General features: G+C 43.3%; 1 protein-coding gene across 1 annotated transcript in view; it reads right to left on the reverse strand.

Moving 5' to 3' along the window:
• The window catches only part of ehbp1 (EH domain binding protein 1), a 141193-nt gene that overhangs the window by 71454 nt on the left and 43751 nt on the right, over window positions 1–25988 (reverse strand). Inside the window, exons 9-12 of the mRNA XM_061087257.1 lie at window positions 25493–25787; window positions 22272–22521; window positions 2747–2925; window positions 1962–2010 (exon numbers count right to left, since the gene is read on the reverse strand). Of these exons, the coding sequence (XP_060943240.1) occupies window positions 1962–2010; window positions 2747–2925; window positions 22272–22521; window positions 25493–25787 (773 nt within the window). The remainder of the gene's footprint in view (window positions 1–1961; window positions 2011–2746; window positions 2926–22271; window positions 22522–25492; window positions 25788–25988) is intronic.

Consider the following 25988-nt stretch of genomic DNA (forward strand, 5'->3'; position numbering starts at 1 on the left):
TCTGCATCAAACTTCTTCATTTGCAGATATCAGCACTAGGGGAAATATGACAATCACATCTCAACCTAGAATAGAACTCAGAGGAGCACGACTCCCAATAGTCCTTTTAAATTCAATCAATCTGCACTAAATTCAACACACTTAGAAATATCATCACCCAGATATAACTGTTTTTTCCCCATTAAGATGATTTATTAGATGAAAATGTCTAAAACAACCTAACTAGCAATGTAAAATAAAGTCTTTAAAACCCTGGATCTGTCACCGTGGTGTGGATCTGCTGGACGACACTTCATGGATCTGTGGAAATCCATTGTGTAGTAATTTATATAATCTGGATGGACAGGAGTGAAAACACCTTCCTGTGTTCATGGTTTTCTCTGTGTGATGTTTGTAAATGAAAACAATCTGCATCAATCTTCTTCATTTGCAGATATCAGCACTACGGGAAATATGACAATCACATCTCAACCTAGAATGGAACTCAGAGGAGCACGACTCCCAATAGTTCTTTTAAATTCAATCAATCTGCACGAAATTACACACACTTAGAAATATCATCACCCAAAATATAATGTTTTTTTCCCCATACAGATGATTTATTCCCTGAGAAATTGATGAAAATATCTAAAACTAGCAATGTTAAAGAAAGACTTTAAAACCCTGGATGTGTCACCGTGGTGCGGATCTGCCCGACTGTTTATGGATCTGTGGAAATCCAGTCTATAGTAATTTATATAATCTGGATGAACAGGAGTGAAAACACTTTCCAGTGTTCATGGTTTGTTAATGAAAACAATCTTCATCAATCTTCTTCATTCTGATTCTGAGTGCAGATGGTCTCACAGCTTCACTGCAGAGGAAACACTCGCTTGGTCACATGTACATCGGCGCCCGGTCTGGACACGGAGTCGAGTCGCGGCACACCGGGTTCTGTGCTGCGGCTATTCACCGGCTATCACCTTCTACGGCATATTCCCATATTACTTCTATCTAACCAATTTCTCCAGGGCTACTCGAGCACCTGGGGGGGGGCAGTTAGCAGATATGGGATTGGGTCGCTGCCTTTTCCCTCCACTGTGGTTATTGTCAACAGGGTAGCATTCATGCCTAACAGGGCCACCAGAGGTTATCACCGAGCCGGAGTGTGTGTGAGAAGAGGAAATCAAGCTGGAGGAACCCGACGCATATCGTTCTGTGTCGCCCTCAGGGCCGGAGAGGGGGCCGGGCGCCTGTGTGTCTGTGTGTGTGCATGATTGTGTAGCAACAGAGTCAAAGTGGGGGGGGAAACAGCACTGTCCATGTGTGTGTGTGTGTGTGTGTATGGAAAAAAGTGAATGAGCCCACAAAGAGCCAGAGGGAAGGAGTGTGTGCGCCTGGAACGGTGAATGTGTAGATATGATAACACAAGGGCGGGGGAAGAATATAGGTGAGTGTACGTTGGTCTCATGAGGAGAATGGGTTCTTCTTCAGTGGAGGTTTCAGGTCGTGAGAACATGTGTGTGTTGATATTTCTTCAGCTCTTGGTAAAAGTGAGGACGGAAGAAGCAGGAAAACCAAAGAAAACGACACTTGAACACGCAAACACGTGCAGACCTCCTCATGCAGACGCTTCTACACACACACAAACATAATCAACACAGGATAAATATATTGTTATTATACACACACAGCAGTTTAGTGAGCTCCCAGCAGGGGGCGGAGCTCAGATCCTATATCTCTCCTCTGCCAGGTGACCACAGCAGGGGGTCACGCGTGTTAGGGAAACTGTCGATACAACATTGTGAGTGTGATTCCTTCCTGTGTGTGTCCCCCCCTCCCCTGTCAGACCAACACATACACAATCTGCATCCAGGGATTAATGGCAGATCTCTAAATAAGGCCGAATGGAGACGTGGACGTGGACTGGAGAGGGGGGGGGGCTAAGTGGTGTGAAGGGCCCAGCGGTGGCTGCCTCTTACCTTTTTGTTGTTTTCTTTAATATCCTGAGGATTGAGCGACTTGTAGTCTCTGGAAGGAACAGTGGGGGGGGGGGTCGGGAGAGAGAGAAGGGAGAGAGAGGGAGGTGTGTTTAAATATGCGTCACATGTAATGGCATTAGAACTGTAACATGTAATTTCATAGCAGTGCAATCAACAGAACCAATAGAGTGGAAAATATGTAAAAATAACACACCGGAGTGCAAAGGCACACAAGCATAAACACACACACACGTACACACACGTACACACACATACACACACATACACACACGTACACACACGTACACACACGTACACAGAGCCGGGTTGTGATAAGTGATCTGCTCTTCACCATGGTGCTGCAGGTTTTCCATAGGCTCTACTTTTTAATGGCTACACAAAGTAAATACTAAACATTTAAGGAATCTCTCTCTCACACACACACACACACTACACACTCAGAATTACAACCACACACACACACAAGGAGGAGAGAGTGGTGCTGTTGGCAAACATGCCACTCTGTATTTAATAGTGAGTGTGGACACATCTGTCATCTGGATCAAACACGCCGGCAGGACCGATGACAGGTGAACTGTCACATGATTTATGATGATTATTAATCTAATGTAAATACACCAGTTGTGCCCTTGATCTTTAGAATCCTCCTTCTGCCATGAGGGTTCCACCAAGCTTCCACTCGCTTGTCCTAATTCAATCCATTACATTGTTAAAGAAACCTTGTTGTGTGTTTGTGTTTGTGTGTCTGTGTGTGTGTCTCCTACATTGTGTCGGGTCTGAAGTGGTGCAGCAGGGCGCAGAAGGCCAGGCCGTTCCTCCAGGACGTGGTGAAGTTGGTGATCTTGACCCCGCGGTAGTTCTTGGTGACCTCGCGGCACCAGGCCAACAGAGACTGGCTGGCGTTCGGCTTCCCGCCCAAGATCGGACTCGGGACCGGGCTGGGCTGCGGGCAGAGAGAGAGAGAGAGAGAGAGAGAGAGAGAGAGAGGAGGACGATCAATGAACTGACAATTATTCATCTTTGGTGCCTATAGATATCAGGGAAACATTTTCAATACGGATACCTCAGCCGATAGATCTGACAAAAACTTTGCCAACGACTCCTAAGATTCTGTTATCAAACCTTTATGATACAGAGTTGTAATTAGGGCCCGAGCACCGAATGGTGAGAGGCCCTATTGAATCTGTAAGGATTATTATTATTATTATTATTATTATTATTATTATTGTCGCTATCCTAAATTTGCTTTTGGAGGGCTTTCCCATGCTCAAAAAGTTGCTAAACTTTGCAGTTTATCAGAACGTGGTGAAAATGACAGTATTCTGGAGTATTTGGAAATGGGCGTGGCAAAATGGCTCAACAGCGCCCCCTGGAACCCAGCAGCTAGTTAAAGCTTAATATTTTACAGTTTAACCATGAACCCAATTAGAAATAGAAAGAAAACACAAACAAAACCAGACATGTAGAACTTGAATTAATAAAATAAATGTTTTTGCGTAAAATATAAACAGAACTGGCGTCTTTTCTTTATTCTGTAAAATAAAAAGGTTAATATTGGTGCATTTCAGCAAACAAAGGCAAATATCTTTAAAGGGGGAAATTGGACAATATTTATGAGCCATGCGATAAATCTGTTGGGCTCAAATACCTGTTTAATAAATTACAACTATTACATCCTGTAGGTTTTTACAGCATACGTATAAAAACATCGATACTGCAAAAAAAGAATAATGTAGTTGTATTTGTAATAAAGATTTTGTACGTTTTATTGTCACTATTTCTGACGTTGTCATTGTCCAAAAGTGATTTTTACTCAGCAGCATCCACCCGTCCAATCAACACACCACCCTGTCACTCCATGAACACGCACCATCATCATCAAGGGTCATTCATAAAGCCGTGGTACGACCGTGGATAATGTAAACATATTATTAATTAGCTCCGCCCTTTGAAGTCTTATCTGGGTGGAAAGCCGTCGCCATTAGGAGCCTCTCTCTCTCTCTCTCTCTCTCTCTCTCTCTCCCTCTCTCTCTCTCGCTCCCACACTCCAAATCCCACAAATCCTCGGTGGCACGCCGGCGCTGCTCGTCCTCTGACGGCCGGCAGAACCAAATGCTATTCTGATTATTCAGCCGGCCGCTCACTAATCTGGTTATGCGGCGACAGATATGGGTTAATTCTCTCAGATCATTTTTAGAGAGAGAGAGAGAAATGAACCAAAATGTCAGCGTGATTTCATTAAATTCATCAAAGGCTCGAGATCAAAAGGCTGTGAAATATGTTCAAAACCCGAGTGTGTGTTACTATTGTACCAGACAATAACATTAGCGCGTGACTAATAGGACCAGTTTCCTTAATTACATGACACCAAAGTTTAAGTTTGATTGAGCTTAATTGGACTTTTTAAAAGGCTCTAATGCGGTTACACAAAATTAGTCGACATTTAAGGGGAATAATGAATATTTAAGAGATGAGATTTAAAGATACAATCTGTGTTTAAGACATTTTATGGGCTTCGATTTGGCCTGATATCACCGCACTGTGCACACACACACACACACACACACACAGACTTCAAGCCTTCATCTTTCATGTCTTCTCTGTTTTGATTGTGTACTTTATTGTGGGATATTCCTTTGAACAACAGAGGTAACGTGTTCGCAGCCGGGCGACGTTCACCCTGCTCGACTCCAGATGGTTAAACAGCCAAAACTTTACTTAACCTTTGGAAGAGGAGCGACGTGAATGAAAGAGATGTTAGTTTGACAACGACTGAACACCAGAGCCAGTTAACCCAGTTGTTAAGACACACACAGTGGAGGCCGCCTCTCTGCAGCCTGGTTTCCTGAGTGTGAGTAACAAGGCCTGTGGTGGCCAACCAACCCCCTCTGTTGGCTGCTTTGTGCAACTGCAGGAAAGGGAAACAGTGAAGGGAGTCCTGACGTAGGACAAATTTGTCTTTTGAATTTGAGGAAACAATTAAGAGTTATGTTTTGACGCCTCTTTGCAGAGCATGTGAAAACCTGCAGCCGGTTTTGCACGGGTGTTTGATTGCAATCTCTACTTTGAATATTTCTCTCCTGTGGAATTCAATCATCTGTGTGTGGTTGCTGATGACATATTTTATTGGAATATAAAGTTTTTAGTGTCAGCAAGCCATGAACTACTCGACCTGCAGGAGGAAGTTTGCTGCAGCCGGTAAGCACCTGGACAATTCTCTCCTCTTGCTCATCTATTGTTGTGGTTTAACCTGTGACCGGGAGCCTGGAGCCCGCCGAGCTGCCACAAGGGCCGAAGCAGATGAAAGGGACCGGAGGCCATCTCTAACAGCGACTCCTAACCTTTGTACCAGTGTGTGTGTGTGTGTGTGTGTGTCTGTGTGTGTGTGTGAGAGTGTGTGAGAGTTATGCGGGCCCCGATGGCAGTGGCAGGGAATACAGGGAGACGCTAGCGGGAGCCTGAGGGACGGACACTTGACATTTCCGGCTCATCTTTAAAAGAGGGCCTTAACCTTTCCCCACAGCTTCTCCAGACACGTCTGAGGCGTCCTCAACAATGCCTGCGTGCCGGCAAACAATCGAAAGAAAAAAGTAGACAAGAAAAAATGTATATATATATATTTTTAGAAAGTCGTGAAGTCATCAGCAATTATACAACACTGTCAATCACTGTGTGGGGACGTGAAGAGGAAACGTCCACTTTACCTAATTATAGATATATATATAATAGTGACTATTCTAACAATGTGGATATTCAGACTTAAAAGACCTGAGGGATAAAGATTGATACACTTCTCTACACATACCCCACAAAGGCACATGGGACTAAACTTGTTTCTCCTGCTTTTGCCACAGTTTGTGTGCATGTGTCACTAAAAATGTGTGTGTGTGTGTGTGTGTTTACAGAGTTCCAGTGTGGAGTGGTGTTCCTCCAGGCCTTCCCTTTCTGCTTTTTCAAGTGACGGTTGAAAGTAGCTGTCTAATTTGAGCGCCCTAATTACCTGGGATTAGAGACCAGGTGCTATTAAAGCAATTAGACACACAGCACACTTCAGCGCCGCAGACGCTAGACCCCAGCCAGCATCACACACACTCACACAGTCACACACACAGACACACACACACACATACACAGCTTGTGGTAAAAAAACAAAACAACATACTTTAAGGCTTTCTCTCTCTCTCTCATACACAACAAACCACCCATCTCGGTGCAGGAGTCAGAGACAACAGGAAACAAACACACGAGACAAACAAATAAACATAACGGCACCTCCAAAAGAGAAAGAAACACACACTCACACACTAATGAGGACAGAAGGTGAGCGCACTGTGTAGAAAGAGAACTTAATCAAATGGAGGCGCTTAGGAAATGTCGGTTTAACGAAGCAGGGGCGGCATTTTTAAAATATGAGTTAATATTATTCTGGTCATTCCTGATAAACCAGGTTTTCGAAGCACGTGACTCGCGGTGACCCCACGTTCATCACAAGCTGATGTCATTTGACTCAATCGCTGACCCGTCCTGTTCTATTATGCTCGGTCCTGATAAAGGTTCACAAACGACTCTACGCTCGCTGAGCTTTTCATATCCATCACATATTGAACAAACATCATATCTGCTTCTACAGGAACCGGCTGCGTTTCCTTAAGACACAAACACGGGAGTTACATTTTCACGAAGAGCCGAATTGCAGCCTGACTTATCAAATAGTTTCCTGTCTTGCCTGGAGGAGAGTGTGCACATGTATGTGTTGTGTGTGTGTGTGTGCGTGTCTTTTATCTGTCTGTGTGCATGTCACTGGGTGTGTGTGTGTGTGTAACACTGACACAGCCATGTAGCTAGCTCGGCTCGGGGGGAGGATTAGCGGCGAGCATCGCCTCGGCCCACAAACATTCCATATTAAAAATGAAAAGGCAACCTTCATTACTATCAGTGGCACATAACCTCCCCTCTTCGTCTTCCTCTTCCTCTTCCTCGGCCCCTAACAGCCCGGGCGGAAAATACAAGCCACTGACAAGAGATTCCATTATTCAAGATGCCTCCGTGTCAACAACATCCATCCGACAGGGCAGAGAAAGGAGAGAAAATGGAAGGAGGGAAAAGGATGTGAAAAAGAAAGAAGGGGAGGGGGGGGTTAAGCTCACTACAATGCCTGAATGACAAGATAGGAGGAGGAAACCTGGAAATGGAATCATACGGGTTCTTGATGGGAGGATTTTTGGTGTCAGCAATATGATTTTTTTTTTGGACGAGTGGAATGGGATTCGGACGGAATTGTGGGTAAAGCTGATGAATCGTGATATGGAAAATTAAAAATATTGCCCCCCGGGGTCTAGGCCAAGTGTCTTCAGTACAGGAACAGTCCTGTTGGAAACTGTTGGTTTTACACTTTGGTAAAATGCCAAAATCAACTGTTCTGAGTGAGGGAGGAAGTCGTTGAACACGTTGAGAGGTTGAGCAAACATCTATTATCTACAGTGAGTGTATAAACTGTCAGTTCTACTTCAGCAGCTCTACACTAGCACAGGTATAAGATTCAAACTCTCTAAACTAATTGGTTTCTCACTGATGGGAGAAAATATGTTTCAGAAAAGTGTGACTTCTTTATGATTTTGAGGACATCCGTTTAATTGATTTATTTTTGCTTTCAAACATAAAGTTAATACAAAATAATGTAATTTAACAGATTGGAAAAAGAAAATTAACGATCTGCATCTGTTTGTTAGTTAGCAGGATAACACAAAAACCACAGGACAAATTAACACAAATATAGGTCGGGGAAGAAGACATTACATGTTGGGGCAGATCCAGAAATTTTCTTTCACTTTCTTTGACTTAGAAAATGTGAATCTTTTGTGAATAAAAACTTAAAATCTTGATGAAAACATCAATAATATGGTGCAAATCCAAATAAAAATCCGGCTCTAGTGAATTTAAATGTGATTTCATAAGGAGACTGTTGGGCCTTAGCGTAGGAAACCAATATTCACATTGAGGTCAGCAAACGAAAAGTACTAGACCTAACCCAGGGAATGTTGATCAGTGTGGACACTTGTAGACTGAGGAGTGAGACGTTGAGGGACAGTCCATCACTGGGTCACCCTGTGATGAGTTTGGACAACGTGAAAACAAAGCCACATGGCATAACACACTATTTAATGACTTATGAGCACAGAGGCCATTAAAACCGTCCTTTTTTCAGAGCCACGAAAAAGATACAAGTCAAAAGCTTTAAGTGGCAGCTTTGTCTCTCACTTGAGGGCGTAACGCTTCACTGGAAACTTAACTGGCCTCAACCCAATGACATAAACCCACGACTCTGTGGAGAGAAAAGAGAAAAGAGCTTCCCTGTCTCTCCAATCTCCCTTTCATGGCTTCAAAGCTGTGTCACAGAGTGTCAGATTTGAGGAGGTGTTGAATCTCGTACTCTTTAAAACTTGTAATCCGCTCAAGGAGCCTACGGCACAAAAAAAGAACAGAAAAAACTACACACACACACACACACAGACACACACACACACACACTGACACACACAGACACACAGCAAAGCACACAAATACATAGACTCACTTCAGATGTCTACCTACAGACTAGATGCAAAGATACTGTATATGCATCACTCAAGATCTAATGTATCGACAATGAATGGAAAGAAAACACTACAGGTTCAACTACACACTTTGTGGATTATCTAAGATTAATATATTGGGATTATTTTTGACAGATTGTGGTACGAGACATGATTTGTAAACCGGGACGTTCAGTGTATTTTTGGCTCAAAAATGGTTTCTGTCATTTGAGCTGCTTCTTATGACACTGATGTTTTATTCAAGTGTTCATGATTCTGGATTAATTGTTTAATTGATTCAATATAACTGCGTTTAAATGCCGTGATTGACAGCTGAGACTGAGATCAATAACCTGGCTCCACACCACAATCAGTTCTATGCAGACTCTGAATCTAAATGACATAATTGGCGGCAGACGGCAGCGTTTGCATCCGGAGATATTTCAGTTTCCTTTCTGGATAGCGAGAGGAAGAGATGATGCCTCATCCATCTTTAAATCCAGTTTATATTAACACCACAATTCTTCATTTACAATGGTGTGTTGTAACAATCACAACAGAAAGATCTGCAGCTCCTGCGATTTGGATAATCTGCCGTTAAGATGAATTATTTAACCCGAGAATAAACACGGTTTAGAAGAGGTGGACAGACGCAGAGAAACAATCAGCTCCGAGTCAAGATGCCGAGCAAGGACCCACTTGAAAAAAGCATTAATTCCTGTTTATATTTAAGAGGATAAAGGTTAGTGCACTTAAGTGGCCTGTCCATCCTGCTCCTGGAAACCCTCTCCTCTGATTGGCCGGGCTCCAACTGCCAACACGCTCAATTATTTAATTGTACCTTCAATCAAAACAAGCAGTTTGTTTAATCTGTGTCCGACGTCTTCACATTAGAAAATAACTGGGTGGGAAAAAAAAAAAAGAAAGGGGGATGATCGCCTTGCGTCATCTTACCCATGAAATTACGCTTTGGATTTTCAAAACGCTGCCTGCATGAGAGCGGGGGGGTGGGTGGGGGGGAGGCAGCGAAGTCCAATCAAAAGTTCAATTATGTAAATGGAGACGTGGAGTGGATGGAACAATAGGGAAGGTGGGGATGTGCGGTGAGGGTGGTGGTGGGGTGGGGGGGGCAGAAGGCTGGATCAGGAGAGGGGGAGCGAATGTAGCGTGAAAAATAATACACATTAACATACAAAGGAAATATCACATTACTGTTGTAATCACGCCGAGAAGGGGGCTGCGCCCGGAGAGCTGAGACAGGAAGTGTGTGTGTACATGTGTGTGTGTGTGTGTGTGTGTGTGTGTGTCTGTGTGTGTGTGTGTGTGTGTGTGTGTGTGTGTGTGTGAAGACACAGTTTAGTGAAGTCGGGCTTTTGTTTGATGTGTGTGAGCAGGTGAAGAGACGGAGATAACCCTGAGCACCGGAGAGCTGGTTGAAGCGAGGTTGAATATTGGACATCCGAACCGGCTTCCTTTGAGCAAGGCACTCGGCTGCTACGACAAATCAAATTCAAATGTACGCTTTAAACAATTTGTTTTAACCGTGGCTTAATGTAATCTCTCAAAACAGTAGGAAATTATGTAAATACATGAAGCATGATGAAACATGTGGAGAAGTTGTGACGTCAGGTCAGTGCAGCAAACTTCTTTTGCAATATAGTAATAAATCAAAAAGTGTTTTTGGTCAATAAATAAACAGAGATAGTGAGCGTGTGAGAACTTTATACAAAACGGTCAAATAAAATGAAATTGCACAGTTTTAAAAAAAAGTGCCAGAGTGTACAGAGCAAGTGATCGGTAAATTAAAATATTGGTGAATCTTATGGTGATGAGGGTGAGGGGGGGGTGGAGCAGATATGCTTCCCATGTAGCAACGGACCTGCAGGCCAAGACAGAGCGGCCTTTCAGCAGTTTGGCCACCGAGATGTAAAATGCAAAAACTGGGGAAAAAGGCGGTTTTCTTTTCCAGGACGGTTTTGCTTCCAAGGCCCAATTCGGCTCCAAAGGCAAAACCGTGCAAAACAGCCGAACAACAGAGGACTCACAAGGCTGGAAACTGTAGTTTTAAAAAAAAACGATTCACTGAGAAATAAGAAAAAAAACAAAACATCATGAAATAACAGAGTTTGGAGGAGGCAGCAGACAAAAGGAGCGGGTGTGCCAGCGTGCACGGTGCCCCCCCGCCCCCCGCCTGACGTGTAACACCGGGGCATAATGCGGTGTAAGCGCTGGCTTTAGCTTGTCATGGAAACGGCAGCAGCAGCATTACCCACACTCACGCCTCGGCAAATGAGCTGTGGCTGAGAGGAAGAGACAAATAAATAACATGCAGGGTGGGTAGCTGGGATTGGGGGGGGGGGGGGGGGGGGGGTAGGTTGGTTAAGAGCCGATATCCAGCTCCATCTTCCTCCTGTAGGTTGAATTCCTCCTCCTCATCATCCATTTCTCATAAAAAGATCTCAACCATCTTTTTTAATAATTCATTTTAAGCCTGTTTTGTCCACTTGTATCTTTCAGGGTTCATACACATTTTGACCAATGGATTTCCATGACTTTTCAACAACTTTAAACCAAATTTCCATGTCCAAATGTTTTGTGAAATCCCGGTGTATACATAAGAACGTGACAAAATGTAGTATTTAAACTAGCAATGAGAATTCTAAGGCATACAGTATACCTTACGCATACGCTCACATACTAACTCAGTTAGTTTGAGAGCGTATGCCTGCTTATATTTTGAGCGTATTTCTTTAAAAGCATATGAATTATTTAAAACTCAGCGTAAATGAACGACATGAAAATATGAATATAACAAATTTCCCTGACTTTTCCAAAACTTTTGGGATTTTATTTTTTTCCAGGACTTTTCCAGGTCTGGAAATACACATTTTACAATTCCATGACTATTCCAGGTTTTCCATGACCGTAGGAACCCTGATCTTTGTGGCTGCGTCACACTCGTAAAACGCTGAATGCTTGTTCTTTTTTAGCTCAGATGTAGAGGTTGTCATGAGTTACAATTAATACTTCAGGCTTCTATCAGCCACTCAGAGCTGGAACAATAAATCAGCTGATGAGTGCTCATTAATTAATGTCAGCTGATGAATAACAAGAGAGCACACAGATGATTGAGATTATTAGAAACACAGAGAAGAGACAAGTGTGTTTCAACTGGAGATGATCTACTGAACAAGGATCCTGGTCCCAGCTCTTCAGAAAGAAAGAGAGAGATGGGACAAACTTTTAAATATCAATGTCAGATATTGTGTTTTCAAAAAGCAGCCACTCTTTAATCTAGCATGGCACTAGAAGAGGGGATTGCTTTTCTATGTATTCATCCACACCTCATGTGGGACGTCTTAATCCTATTAACACAATAAAAACTGTTTTTTGCTTCAGGGATGAAACGGCTTTGTGGCTCAAGTAATTTTACTGAGTATAACGCACAACTCCACCAAGGTCAAACTGTCCCTTCACTCCAATCAAGGTCAACCAAATCACACACACTCTTAGATATCATTCCCAGACATATGCCTGATTATTTTCATCAGGATACATGATTTATTTCCATGTCCCATCCGTCCACAAACTTTTTGTGTAATCCTGCCGATAAACAAACCAATGAAAGGAGTGAAACATAACTTCTCAGGCACCTGTCAGTGCAACATGTGTCATTAACTAATCTGTTGAATGTTGTGATGTTAAATGATCATGTATATGAAACTTTAACTTATAAGCTTTGTAAAAAACAAATCAGGTTTTAAAAGAACCCAAAAGAGAAACGAACCCGTCCTTCCACTCTTCCTCCTCCACCTCCTCATCTTCCTCTGATGAATAAATAAGCTTTAGGAGAAAGGAAGCCAAGGAGCAAGAGAAAGGGGGGGGGGGGTGTCTCTCAATCTATACCGTATTAATCTCCTTTAACTGTCATCTTCAACAAACAAATTAGTGGTGCAATGGATTCAGAGATCAGCTGAGACGATAACGCCACTATTTATCAATTAATCTAAGCCTGGGCAGGGAAAACTCATTAAAGGGCCACATTAGGAATTATGTTCTGCAGGTGAAGAGGCTGACGTTGTGTGTGTGTGTGTCTGTCTGTGTGTGTGTCTGTGTGTGTGTATCCCCCCCCCCCACACTACAGACTGCCATTGTCCAGTGCAGCGTGGGCTCCAAAGTGATGAGAGGGGTGATAGCACAGCCAATTAAAATGAACATAATTACAAAGTCACCCCTTTGACTCCTGATCAGAATACACATGCATCAACACACGTATAGGAGGAGGAGGAAGGGGCGTGGCCAGGGAGAATCCTTCACACACACAGGAGCAGAGGAGGCGAAGGAGAAGAACGACAAACAAACGGCTTCCGGAGAAGAGGAGGAGGAGGAAACGATGAAGAGCAGGAAACGAGGAAAATAACGAGAGAGGCGACGGTTTTATGGCGTTCGATGAGAAAACAGGGAAACAAGTGCTGAGATATGTGAGGACTTGTCCACTTTCAGTAAACTGAGTCGTGCTGGAGTTGTAAAGTTCTACAGAAGAAGTAAGGAGGTGTAACTATACTGACAGTAAATGTTAGAAACATTTTGCATTAACCAATGGTAGCAGAGTCGTGACTGATAAGAACCAATCAGGAGGCAAAGGTGTATTAATATGTTTCTATTACAAAGTTTTCAAACTAAAACAAGATCAACAGTGTTTCTAAAAGTTTCAGTTTTTGGGACTAAGTAATAAAAGTGATGTAGCCTCGGTCTCTAAATATCCATTCATCTTCTACACAGCTTCACCTTCGGCCCTAATTACCCCACAGGACTTCAGTCATGAGCACACGACTTCAGACTGTGTTATGATGATGAAGAAATGGAAATCTTGACCTGTTGATGAGGCTGGATGAAAATTAACATTTCGCCAAAGACAAAAAGATTAATTCCTCTTGAACGTCTGTGAGTTAATGATCAATATTTTGGCCGTGGACTGACAGAATCACCATCAGATGGACTGACATCACCTCTTTTTAATTTTAGTTTATAGAGTTTGAATCTGTCTCATCAAGGGTTGCAAAGAGACGGAAAGTTTCCGGTAAATTTCCGGAAACTTTCGGGAAACTTTCCATGGGAAGTTAAGCTTGGGAATTTTGAAAAAAAAAAAAAAACTACGCAAATTAAACGCTGAGCAGTAATTAAATCATTCAAAACTCTATTTTAAAGATGTATGGAACGTTGAGTTTCAACCCTCCACTGTGCATTCTTCCATCACATGCACAGATAACTCCCAGCATCCTTCACTCTACAGTAGGGTTGGGTACCAACCGATACCTACCCATTTGTGCACTTTTTTGAAAAAAGTATCGGTTCAGGCACCGTTTAGGCACCGGTATCGTTTTAAAAGTATCGGTTAGGAACCGGTATCGGATAAAAACCAAACGATACCCATCCCTACTCTACAGCAGGGCTATTGAGGCCTGCTGTAGTGTGCAGGACTAGTCAGGTAAGTTTCCATGATATTACTGGGGAAATATATTAGCGTGCTGATTGAGGATTGTTCATCTGTTCATCTAGACTATTTCCATTCATTTATCCATCAATTGTAAAATATGTTTACAGACGATTCCAATTGTTTGGCTAACTATTTATATCTCTGGCATTGCATTAGTGTTTTTTTACAAACTTTTTTCTCATCTTATTCTACAGAACAATGCCACGTGCACTCTCTCATGTGTGGAAACATTTCACCCCATCCAATGTAGAAGGAAAGGCTGTGTACATTTGCAAATACTGTGCAAAGACCTATGTTAAGAATGACACAACGATGCAGAAGCATATAGTCAAGTGCCCAAAGTTTCCTCAGGGCTCAAATCAGCCTATGACAAAACAAAATGTTTATATTTATGTCTGTATATGACAAGGTGAATACAGTTAGTATAAATTACCCACAACATTTCCAGTTTATTCCCGTTAATTCCCGTTAATTCCCATGGAAAGTTTCCAGCTTTGAATATTCCTGGAATTTTGCAACCCTAGTCTCATCTCATAAATCGTTGTGTTTCACCAACATCTCAACATCTGTCCCGACGGCAGAACGATCAACACACGGCAGCGAGATCAAATCTTTTGACGACTGAGCTCCTACAACAATAAAAAGCCGAAGCAACGATCCCACTCAGCGATCTCCGGGCCGAGCGGTGGAAATGCCACTTAGTATTTCCTATAGCGCATGAGAGCACACACCTGCATACCATAACAGTCCAAAAGAGAGAGAGGGGGGGGCTGCTGGAGGGCTTTATGAAGAGGCAATTAAAGCCTTATCATTTCCACACTCACTATCCTTTCCTCAAACACACACACAAGAGTGCACACACACACTTTAACACACACACACACACACACAACGTGAGCGACAAATCACTCAAACTAATTCAGAAGGTACTTCTAAGGTCCTTTTTAAATTATGGAGAACGGTTGGTTTAATTCAATTAAAATTGTAGCAGGGGCCACTTAAGGATGACGGGAGGAAGGTATGGCGTGGAAAACCAGTTCCAGGAATGTGCGGGGGGTCCTCGACCCTCTGGGGGTCCAAGGAGTTTTTCAAGTGCACGGGGGGGGGGGGTGGACTTGTATCTCCTCACTTGAAGCCCCCTTAAACCTCACCCCGAAAACCCTGCGTCCTCGCGGGTCTGAGCCCACACACACCTGGAGGACCGGGGCAGATTAAGACCAGATTAAGATAAAGTTACCCCTTCTTCGGCCGCTATGTCATTCAAACCCCCGGCCTCTGTGGCCACTGGACAGACACACAAGACAAAAAGGTTTGGTTCATTCTCATATACACACACACACACACACACACACACACACGTACACACAGGCACGCACACACAAAGGACTTTCTGGTCATCCTCATAAGCCCTATTAGTCTGCCATAGAGCCTCTCATAGCAGACATCAATCATGGAGGGATTAGTCAGTTCCCTCTCTCAATGAGTGGCAAGGGAAACTTCCCTTCAACTCCAAAGCAGCTCCCTCTCTTTCAGAGATTACACAGCGATTTGTTTTCATTTCGCTCCATCTTCATCGTTTTTCTGTTTGACTTGCTTTTCATTTCTCTCTCTCTCTCTCTCTCTCTCTCTCCCTCTTCTGCTCCGCGTCTCCTCGGTTCTCTCCTGCTCGCAGCTTGTGAGGTAATCCTCGGCAGATAAAACTAAGGAGGACTTACCAAAGGCAGATTACAAGCTGCGCTTTGCGGAAGGCCCTTTTACAGCAGCCGGAGCGGGTGCTGAGGAGAGTGAGCTCTTCGCAGTGCTTAACTTGTGAACTCGACATGTACCCAACAGAGGAAGAGGTGGGGAAATGATAGCCGCATTACAGTAACTGGATCAAAATATATCCCTCACAACACACACACAAGATTGCATATTAGTACGCACAACACACACGCGTTGTGTCTGTCCTCCCATGGCAGCAGGGTGTAAAATTGAATTCAGAATATTTGTTTGCTTTAAACCACTGAACATATCGATGTCTGCCTGGTCATGTCAGAGTTCTTGTATTAAACAACTTCTTAAAGGGACTCTTACCTTTGTTGCATTTGAGAATTACAGCACATTCAAATCATCCCGCCTTCCTCCAATGCCCCACCCCCTCGTTCCCATCCGCGGTGTTTTTTTGAAGAAACTTTATTTACAAGCAGACTTACAATCTACTGCCTCCGCGCACGCACGTGAGTTTTTGTTTACCAAAGCAATGGATTCGGATTCAGAAGCACCGGTAAGTTATATACATTTACATTCACATATATATATATATATATATATATATATATATATATATATAAGGACGCGCCTTGATGACGCGGGCCCGAATGCGCCACAAGAAGCAGACGGAAAACCTGCATGTCCATGCAGCAAACAGACAGGTCTGTCGGCCAATAAGGTCCTTCGGTCCGAAGAATTTTATTGGTTGAAGTTTTCACTAAATATTATGAGAGTGAAATAATTGTTTGTTTTTACTCCTGGTGGGTCTGTCTTGCATTTTAGAGTGTCATTACCTTATTAATACCAATTTAACCTTATCCAAAAAAAGTGTAAAAATGCAACAAAGGTAAGAGTCCCTTTAAAAGAGTCTTAAAAACATGGTGTAACTTTTAATCTTCACCGGTTCCCAGAGTTAGCCGAGTCAAAGATTTAGTAAAGTTTATTTTTCTACACACAGGTCGACCTACATTACACAACCCATTACTCATCACCTCAGTTAACCATTCCTCAGACTTCAGAAACGTCTTATACCTTTTCCAGCTCACTTGATGACAGCGATGCCCTGCAGCTTGAAACAACAACAGGTCGGACCCTGACTCCACGAGAGCAGAAACCGGGACCCCCCTCTCCCACAAGATCCAATGACAGACCACTCAGAGACGGCACAGAGGAGCTGGGGAGCTGGGGAGCTGGGGAGGGGTCTACGCTGGGAAAAGGAAGACATTGAAGGGTACTGACTTCGTCTCACTCCTCTCGAGGATTATTCTCCTAATATTACACAGCTTATGGAAAAGCCGAGGAGGCCGAGGGGAGCCACTGGTGTTTCAATACCTCAGAAATCTCTCAGAAACCGGCCTCTCTGATGGTTTACCTGCTAATAAATAATGATTTCAGAAATCTAAATCTGTTACTTTAACTCAATAATGTACAAGCACCGAAATTACTACATTACTATTTACATATAGCTTACTTTTTTTCCTCAGTTAAAACTGTTCCTAAGTCTCAGCACAAGAGTAAAGGTGATCGGACGTTTGCAGTTTGTTATTCTTACTGTATTATTATATAGTTTTTATCCTTTTCATTAAACTATAAGGGGGCAAAAAGGTCATCAAATAAATGTTCATAAATAAGATTAATTCATTCTGCTGTTTCCCATTAATTTGTCCTATTTCACAACATCCTCCTAAGCCCCAGTTTCTCTAAGTCCTACATCTGAAAGTCTGTGTGTAGAAGTCAAACTTATCACGGGAGATGTAATAACTTCGGTCTGGATGTAACGATAACGAGACGAGAGACCTTGGAGCGATGCAGAGATCAGGAGACAAAAGGTGACTGTCCTTGTCTCTTGGGCTCCCCTCTGTCCTCTAAAAAACATCCCTCAGTCGTCACGGCAACCTCGGTAACTCTTCTCAGTGCGGCTGTGCTCCTCTCCTGCCGTGTACCCCGGTGAAAGCTAATTAAGAAATATCGCAGCCTTCTGCGAACTCAATTAAATAATGTTAATTTATTCTAATTTCAATTTGGAGGTAGTCTGAACTGAAGGGGAGGCTGTGGAAACAAAGTCTGGGAGAGGACGCAGCGCGGTGGCCTCGCCCCCCCCCACGGCACCGGAGCTCTCACAACCTGCACAACTCTATTTAATTTGAACCCTTTGATTAACATAAGTAATCACGAAGCCCTTCAACTGAAGGAGAGAAAGAAAACATATCTCTGGTGTTGCTTTACTTTTCCACCTCTGGAAAGAATCGGTTTGTGGGCGAATAATAGTTCTGACTGTAATTTACACCTTTTTTTTTTATATACTTCAGCTTGTACAGGAAGAACCTGCAAACCAGCATATGTAATAATATACAACTCAAAAATATAGAGAGTTAATCTGTATATTTAATGTAGAAAACAATAGTTTCAGAGGCCACCGACTTAAAGCTGAAGTCGTTTTACTCTTTCCAAGATTCTTTGTGTAAATATTAAAATAACACAGAACTTCTTTCTATCGAACTTTAGTCCACAGACATATTCCAGCTTCCAACTTTACTTTTTATGCAAATACGGCTAATAATTCACGAAGCGGAAACTTGATGAAAATCCAAAGATCATCTAAGTGTAGAGTGGTTTGACTATGAAATAGAGATGGAGATGGAACAAAGGGAGGAGGGGCCCCGGGGAAAAGAGATGGACTGAATCAGACCAGACAGAGCTCACAACCCGACCAACAGGAACTCTTTCTGTTCATTTAAATTAATCCCACAGACGTTTCCATCCTTCCAGCTCCTTCACAGACGCTAAACTTAAACGCCTTAGAGGATCTATATATCCAAGACGGGTCGGACAAACACAGGAAAAGACACGGAGCGTCTGATGAGGGACTGAAGTGCTACTTTCTACAACTTGGAAACAAATGCAAAGATGATAAGAAACTAACAAAAGCAGTTAATATACACAGAATGCGATATTATGAATGTGTATTGTTGAAACAAGATGCTCAGCCTTATTCATAGCTTAAATCCTCATTTAAAGAAGAGACAATCACCTCAAATTGTCATAAAAAAGTAAACAAATAAAACGCAACACAAGCATCTGCAGCTTCTCAAGGACCCGGTCTGGTCAGTGTCACGGATAAAGACAAACGGCTTCGGTGAAATCCACAGATGTCGAGGTTACACTTCTACGTTTGTCGTCTCGTCCTCTCCATAAATTGCGAGTGTGCATGTGCTCGTCTGGCAAACACCCAGCGCTTCTACGTAGCTCTTGTTAAAGATTAATGTAAATCCGATCCATATGTGTCATACCTGCATATAGAGTAAGTGGGCACGCACCACATGTCCGCTGCATGTCCTGATTTTCCACGAGCTGGCAGTGAAGAAGGCGTTTTTAATGCAATGACAAGGAGGATAAAAATTACATCGAACGTAATTTGATTTACATGTGACGAGGACACGGTTTTATCAGAGCCAAAATATGACAGTATATGAAAGTATGATTCTCTATAAAAAGCATTCCAGCTGAAGTGAAAGGTGCATTTTCTACTAATTCTGTAGCTATTTTATACTTTCACATGTTCTCTTGATTACATTTCGAGTGAATTTCCCTGGCATGGAATCAATGAATCTTAATTAATGAAATCCATTCTTATTCTCTTTCTGAATTGAACCTAGAAGTCTGTGTGTGTGTGTTTGTATTTTGTTCCTACATACAAATGCCTAGTTGAATTGCAAGTTCAAATAGTATTAATAAAAAACCTTGGAACCTTGAATATGAGGGAAGGAGAGTTTTTTGTACTAATTCTGTACCTATTTTATACTTTCACATGTTCTCTTGATTACATTCGAGTGAATTTCCCTGGCATGGAATCAATGAATCTTAATAAATGAAATCCATTCTTATTCTCTTTCTGAATAGAACCTAGAAGTCTGTGTGTGTGTGTGTGTGTTTATTTTGTTCCTACATACACATCCCAACTTGAATTGCCAGTTCAAATAGTAAAAATAATAAAACCTTGGAACCTTAAATATGAGGGAAGTAGTGTTTTAGTGGAAGGTTCTAACAAAGCACATGTTCACTCAAAGGAGCCTCAGGCAGAGGAGAAGCTATAAGAACAGAAACACACATCCATACATACACGTGAACACAATGACACATCGACACTCTGCACACGTTCATAGTGTGATGATGATGATGTGCTGGTTCTCGTCCCGGCCTCTTATAGTGGGAATGTCTCCTCTTAATCCTCTCTGACTTCATACATTCAAAGGTCATCTCGCAGCCTACACATGGCTGAGGAGTGTGTGTCTGTGTGTGTGTGTGTGTGTGTTTGTGTGTGTCACAGTGCCTTGTGTGAATAAGAGACAGAAACCTATTCACACTATATGTCAACAAACCCTGTAGGCCCGTCCTTGTTTACTGTGAACATTCTCTCTCTCTCTCTCTCTCTCTCTCTCTCTCTCTCTCTCTCTCTCTCTCTCTCTCTCTCTCTCTCTCTCTCTCTCTCTCTCTCTCTCTCTCTCTCTCTCTCTCTCTCTCTCTCTCTCTCTCTCTCTCTCTCTCTCTCTCTCTCTCTCTCTCTCTCTCTCTCTCTCTCTCTCTCTCTCTCTCTCTCTCTCTCTCTCCTATTCCCTGGCCGTCTTCCTTCTCTTCCCCCCACTCCTCTCCTCCTCCACCCTTCACTATCTTCCACCTATTCTCCTTCACCCCTCCCTCCTCCACCCCGAGCTCCAGAGGCAGGGGCATCTCTTGGCGGAGTGCGGCCCACCACAGGCCACTGGCTCTGGGTAATTAAAGTGGTTTCGGCCCCCTCACCCACGGTCACAGGCAACTGCAGCTGGGTGATAAAGGCACTGTGCCATAATTACATGGACGGCCAGCATCACCGCCCAGCTACACTAAAACAGTCAGCCAGCGCGCCGCATGGGGAGGAGGGACCTGTGTGTGTCTGTGTGTGTCTGTGTGTGTGTGTAGAAGTAACTGTACAGAGCCAGTTTGCATATGTGGGTGTGTGCGTGGGTGTGTGTGTGTGCACAGGGGGGTCAACACCTCCCTCTGATCGCTCTGCTGTAGTTAAGCCCCCTGTGTTTAAGCCCCACATAGGCTCATTGGGCCCCTACACACACACACACAGACACACACACACACACACACACACACACACCCATCCATCCCCACACCCCCAGCCAATCATTCCCCACCAGTGGTCTGACTCCAGCAGTGAGTGTGTGTGACCATCAGCCATTTAATTAGACCCAGACATGATTGAACTAATTTAAATAAATAAATAAACATACGAAAACACCCCAATAAACAAATACCTATATTCAAATGAGGAGCTGGGGGGTTTCATGAGCATAAAGAATGGGCCAGGAGATGGGATTGTGCAGGCGGAAAAAAAGCTAATGTAAGGACGACTGGACGTGGACTCACAAGTGTAAACACACACACACAAGTGCACACACAAACACACAAACTGCTTTAAGTCACTCACTTATAATAACACGTGTCGCAAAGAATGAGCCAGAATTAAGAATAATATAAAAACTGTTTCAGAAAGCTGCAGAATTCAAATATTTTCCGTTTCATTTTAATTTTAAAGATGCATCGTCTGTGTTACTTTCTAAATTTAATATAATCATTGTATTTGGAAAACTAAGTGAACTTTTGTCATCGTTATAAGGGAAGCAAAGCCCCTTGGACCCCATAAGAATCTAAATAGCACTGTTATCTTTATATCTTCGTCTTTTCCATAATTTAAGACATTAAATTATGGCCATTATTCCACTTTCAATGCCACAAAGGATCCCTCTCTGTGTGTTAAGCTACAGCTACAGTTTCCACAGAACTGAGTATGAACGTTGGTCGGCTGCCAGAAGCTGCTGCCAAAACCAGCATCAGATGGTTGCTCATATTTGTACTTCAGTTTCCAGTTCTACACAAACAAAGTTTTTGTACAGCGGACTGTGTTTACACGGTCAACATTTTAACATCGGTGTTTTAAAGGGAGGTTGTTGTTTTCTATGCTTGTTTTGGAGGGGAAAAGTTAAAAAGTCCTGAGTCCTCCAACATCACAGCCCAGGTCGCTCTAAGCACCGGACTACAACTCACTGCTGAGGCTGCGTAACTGCACCTTATTCAAGCTTGTGTAGTATGTGTAGTTGTGTTGTCACTGTCTGCCCATCAAGGGGACGAATCTGAGTTAATTTAACGGGGACATATCATGAAAATTCCACTTTTGTAGTGCTGCTTCTACACGTTCATTTGGGTTTCTGGCATGTCTACTGTCCCAAAACCTCTGGATCAAAACAGGTCAATCTGAGGAGGGCTGTTTTAGACAGGGTAAAAAGGGTGCTGTTTTAAATGATCCTTGTGGTATTTTGACCAAAATATGTTGCAGACATTTCATTAAGACCCCAAGGAACCATATCAACTGTGGTAAAATGGGCTGAATATGTCTCCTTTAACTCAGTGAAGCCTGTTTACCTTTGGGGACGAGGAGGCCAGCTCTCGCCCCATCAGCGCTGCCACTGGGCTGGGCCCGACCGGCTGCGTTCTCTCTCTCTCCGGACCCGGGCAGGGCGGGTGGGGGGCCGGTGGACTGGGGCCAAGTCCGGCGCCGGGACCCGGGGGCAGTGGAGCCCTCCTCTTCTGGCTCCGGTCCATATCGGGGGAGGAGCCACCAGCAGGGGCCCCTGAAGGGCTCGATGCTCTTGGCTCGTAGAATGGGTTGGATCTGAGAGCGGAGTGGGGGGGGGGGGGGGGGGGTGACAAGAGACAAAGAGATTTATATATATATATTAGAAAGTGTCTGATTTTCTTTCTTTGAAACTAAAGATACAGAACAGATATAAGTGTGAGAAATATCACCTTTTTCCTCAAAGAAAGATAAAACCACTAAACCAGAACTGTCAACATACCAAGAGTTGACTAGAATCAGAATGGATTTATTGCCAAGTAGGTTTACACCTACCTGGAAATTATTGGTATAGGTGCATACATTTAACATAAAGCATAAAAACACAATAAGTACTTCACATAAGAAAGAAATAACTGTATATAAAACAAAACACAAATATATACAAGATATAAAAAGTTAAATAAAAAGTAAAATGCAAAGTAGAAAATTAAGTTCTTTCTATTATATTCTAAGGTTAAAGCTATTGTACAAATGTATAGAAAACAAAATACACAACGAAAAAGTTTCTATGACTATGAGCATTGGATCCAAACAGTGAGATGACACCAGCAGCCTGTGTCACTGACTCACGCCTCCGAACAACTGACTGATTAACCACATGAGCTCACGGGCGCCCATTGGAAATCCTGCATGGAAACGAGAGTTCGGTGCAACACAATGAACAGCACACAAAGTGGGAAGGTAACAGAAGACGCAGGTGCACTGAGGTCAGGTCAGCGTGACCTCATATCCTTACTGCCCAAGGTGGACTACTGACAGACACACACACACACACACACACACACACACACACACACACACACACACACACACACACACACACACACACACACACACACACACACACACACACACACACACACACACACACACACACACACACACACACACACACACACACACTATAGGAACTCTTACACACATACCAGAGTGTTATCAATATACAGGCATGCTTGTGGCACTGAAAGCAGGGGCATGGCCTTGAGACATTCACTCAACATGCAACAAGCAATCCTAAACAAACAAGCGCATTGGATGGAGCGGGTGGAGAGGGCGGAGGGGCGGAGAGCGAGAGTGAGAAAGAAAGCAAACTGATTGACTAGGTATCTGTCTGAAAGAGAAGGTTAGAGCTCCTCAGTGTCTCTGTGACCGCAGAGCGATAGAGAGGGTCGGGTGGAAGTGAAGAATAGAAAGGCAGGCAGGAGCTTTAACAGAGCAGCACCGGCTAAGAGACACGTGAAAGGGCTGCAGTCAAAACACGGCGTTGATCTCCTGAACTTTCTATTCTGCAGATAACTGCTCCTGATGCGTGAGACAGAGCAAAAGAAACATGCCAGTCAATAACCTGTCTGTCTTTAGACGGCTGAGAGGACTGAAACATGCAGCTATCTGTGTGACAGATTCACTCAGCAACAGCCAGAACCTGAAAGTTTATATTTACAATTCAGGCAGAGCCAGTCGTCTGCAAAGGTCAAACACACACAGACACACACACTAACACTCACACAGTGACAGATTATGCAGAGAGGAGTACGACAAAATGATCCTCAAAGTATGACACTAAGTTCAAATCCTAATTTAATCACGGATTAAATGTTACAATGATGTTTTAATCCTGAGTAGGGTTGCAAACTTTCCGGAAACTTTCCACGGGAATATTAAGGTCGGGAATTTTGGGAATTTTGAAAAAAACAAAACTATGCAAATTAAAGGCTGAGCAATAAAAACATCATTCAAAACTCTATTTTAAAGATGTATGGAACGTTGAGTTTCAACCCTCCACTGTGCATTCTTCCATCACATGCACAGATAACTCCCAGCATCCTTCACTCTACAGCAGGGCTATTGAGGCCTGCTGTAGAGTGCAGGACTAGTCAGGTAAGTTTCCATGATATTACTGGGGAAAATATATTAGCATGCTGATTGAGGATTGTTCATCTGTTCATCTAGACTATTTCCATTCATTTATCCATCAATTGTAAAATATGTTTACAGACGATTCCAATTGTTTGGCTAACTATTTATATCTCTGGCATTGCATTAGTGTTTTTTTACAAACTTTTTTCTCATCTTATTCTACAGAACAATGCCACGTGCACTATCTCATGTGTGGAGACATTTCACCCCATCCAATGTAGAAGGAAAGGCTGTGTACATTTGCAAATACTGTGCAAAGACCTATGTTAAGAATGACACAACGATGCAGAAGCATATAGTCAAGTGGCCAAAGTTTCCTCAGGGCTCAAATCAGCCTGTGACAAAACAAAATGTTTATATTTATGTCTGTATATGACAAGGTAAATACAGTTCGTATAAATTACCCACAACATTTCCAGTTAATTCCCGTTAATTCCCGTTAATTCCCGTATATTCTCGTTTATTCCCGTTAATTCCCGTTAATTCCCATGGAAAGTTTCCAACTTTGAAAATTTCCGGAATTTTGCAACCCTAATCCTGAGATAAGAAAGGAGAAGTTCCAGAAAATGTCTGGAGCAACCCACTTGCACATTTTGCATTCTCGCATTCAGCCCTTCTGGAAAAGGGGAAAGAGAGGAATAAGGAGGAAGGAATGAAAGTGAGACAGATACAAAAAAAAGGAAGCAAGTGAAATGAAAATGAACAGAGTCTGAGGAGGAAGTCGAGGAGGGAAAGTATGGGCCAACAAGTTGATTGGAGGGGAGAAAGGAATGAGAGAGGAGGGAAAAGAGGGAGACAAGCTTGAAGAATGCAGTGAAACAACAGGCCCCTTGTTCCTGTTGAAAGAGCTGCTTCGTCACTGCGCCTCCACGGGGGGGCTACAAGGACCTCTCCTTGAGGAGGGGTCTAAGAGGACTCGGCCTGCCGACAGTAATGGAACCAGGCCGGCTGGATCCTTACAGACTGGTTCTAGAGCCGCTACACACCGTGTCACACAACTATTCTCCTCAGAGGTGAACGTGTGGACGCTACACAATGTGACAAAAGAACAAAGATGAGGAAACAGTGAATTAAAGAAATGAGGTCGTACTCATCAAGCTCCTCCTCCTCGGTGCGAGAGGTGTCTGCATACAGGTACTTGCTCATGTCAACAGGCCGGACACCTTTCCTCTGCCTTGGCTTTGGGGGTTCGGGGTCTGGCAGGGGGTCTATGTCCTGGTCCTGGTCCTGCTCAGGGTCCAGATCCTGGTCCTGGTCCTCGAAGGGGTTCCCTGGGGACGTGTGTGTCTCCAGTTCATCTGGTTCACTGAACGGATTCGAGGAGTCGTGGTCGTAGAAGGAAACCTCGTGGACGAGCTTCTGTACGAGCGGCTGGGCCCGAGGCTCTGATCGATGGAGGAGAGAGAGAGAACAGTGACATCACATATCACACAAGACTCCACCAGGGTCACAATGATTCAATACTATCTTCTGTGATAGCTTGTAACACCACCTGGTTATTTGTCTTCTCATACTGTGTTTATTTATTTCGCCAGTTTTATTTTTTCACCTCTTTCCATTTGTTTGTCAGCAGGATTATGCAAAAA

Source organism: Limanda limanda, chromosome 15, assembly GCF_963576545.1.
Source record: "Limanda limanda chromosome 15, fLimLim1.1, whole genome shotgun sequence".
Lineage (NCBI taxonomy): Eukaryota > Metazoa > Chordata > Actinopteri > Pleuronectiformes > Pleuronectidae > Limanda > Limanda limanda.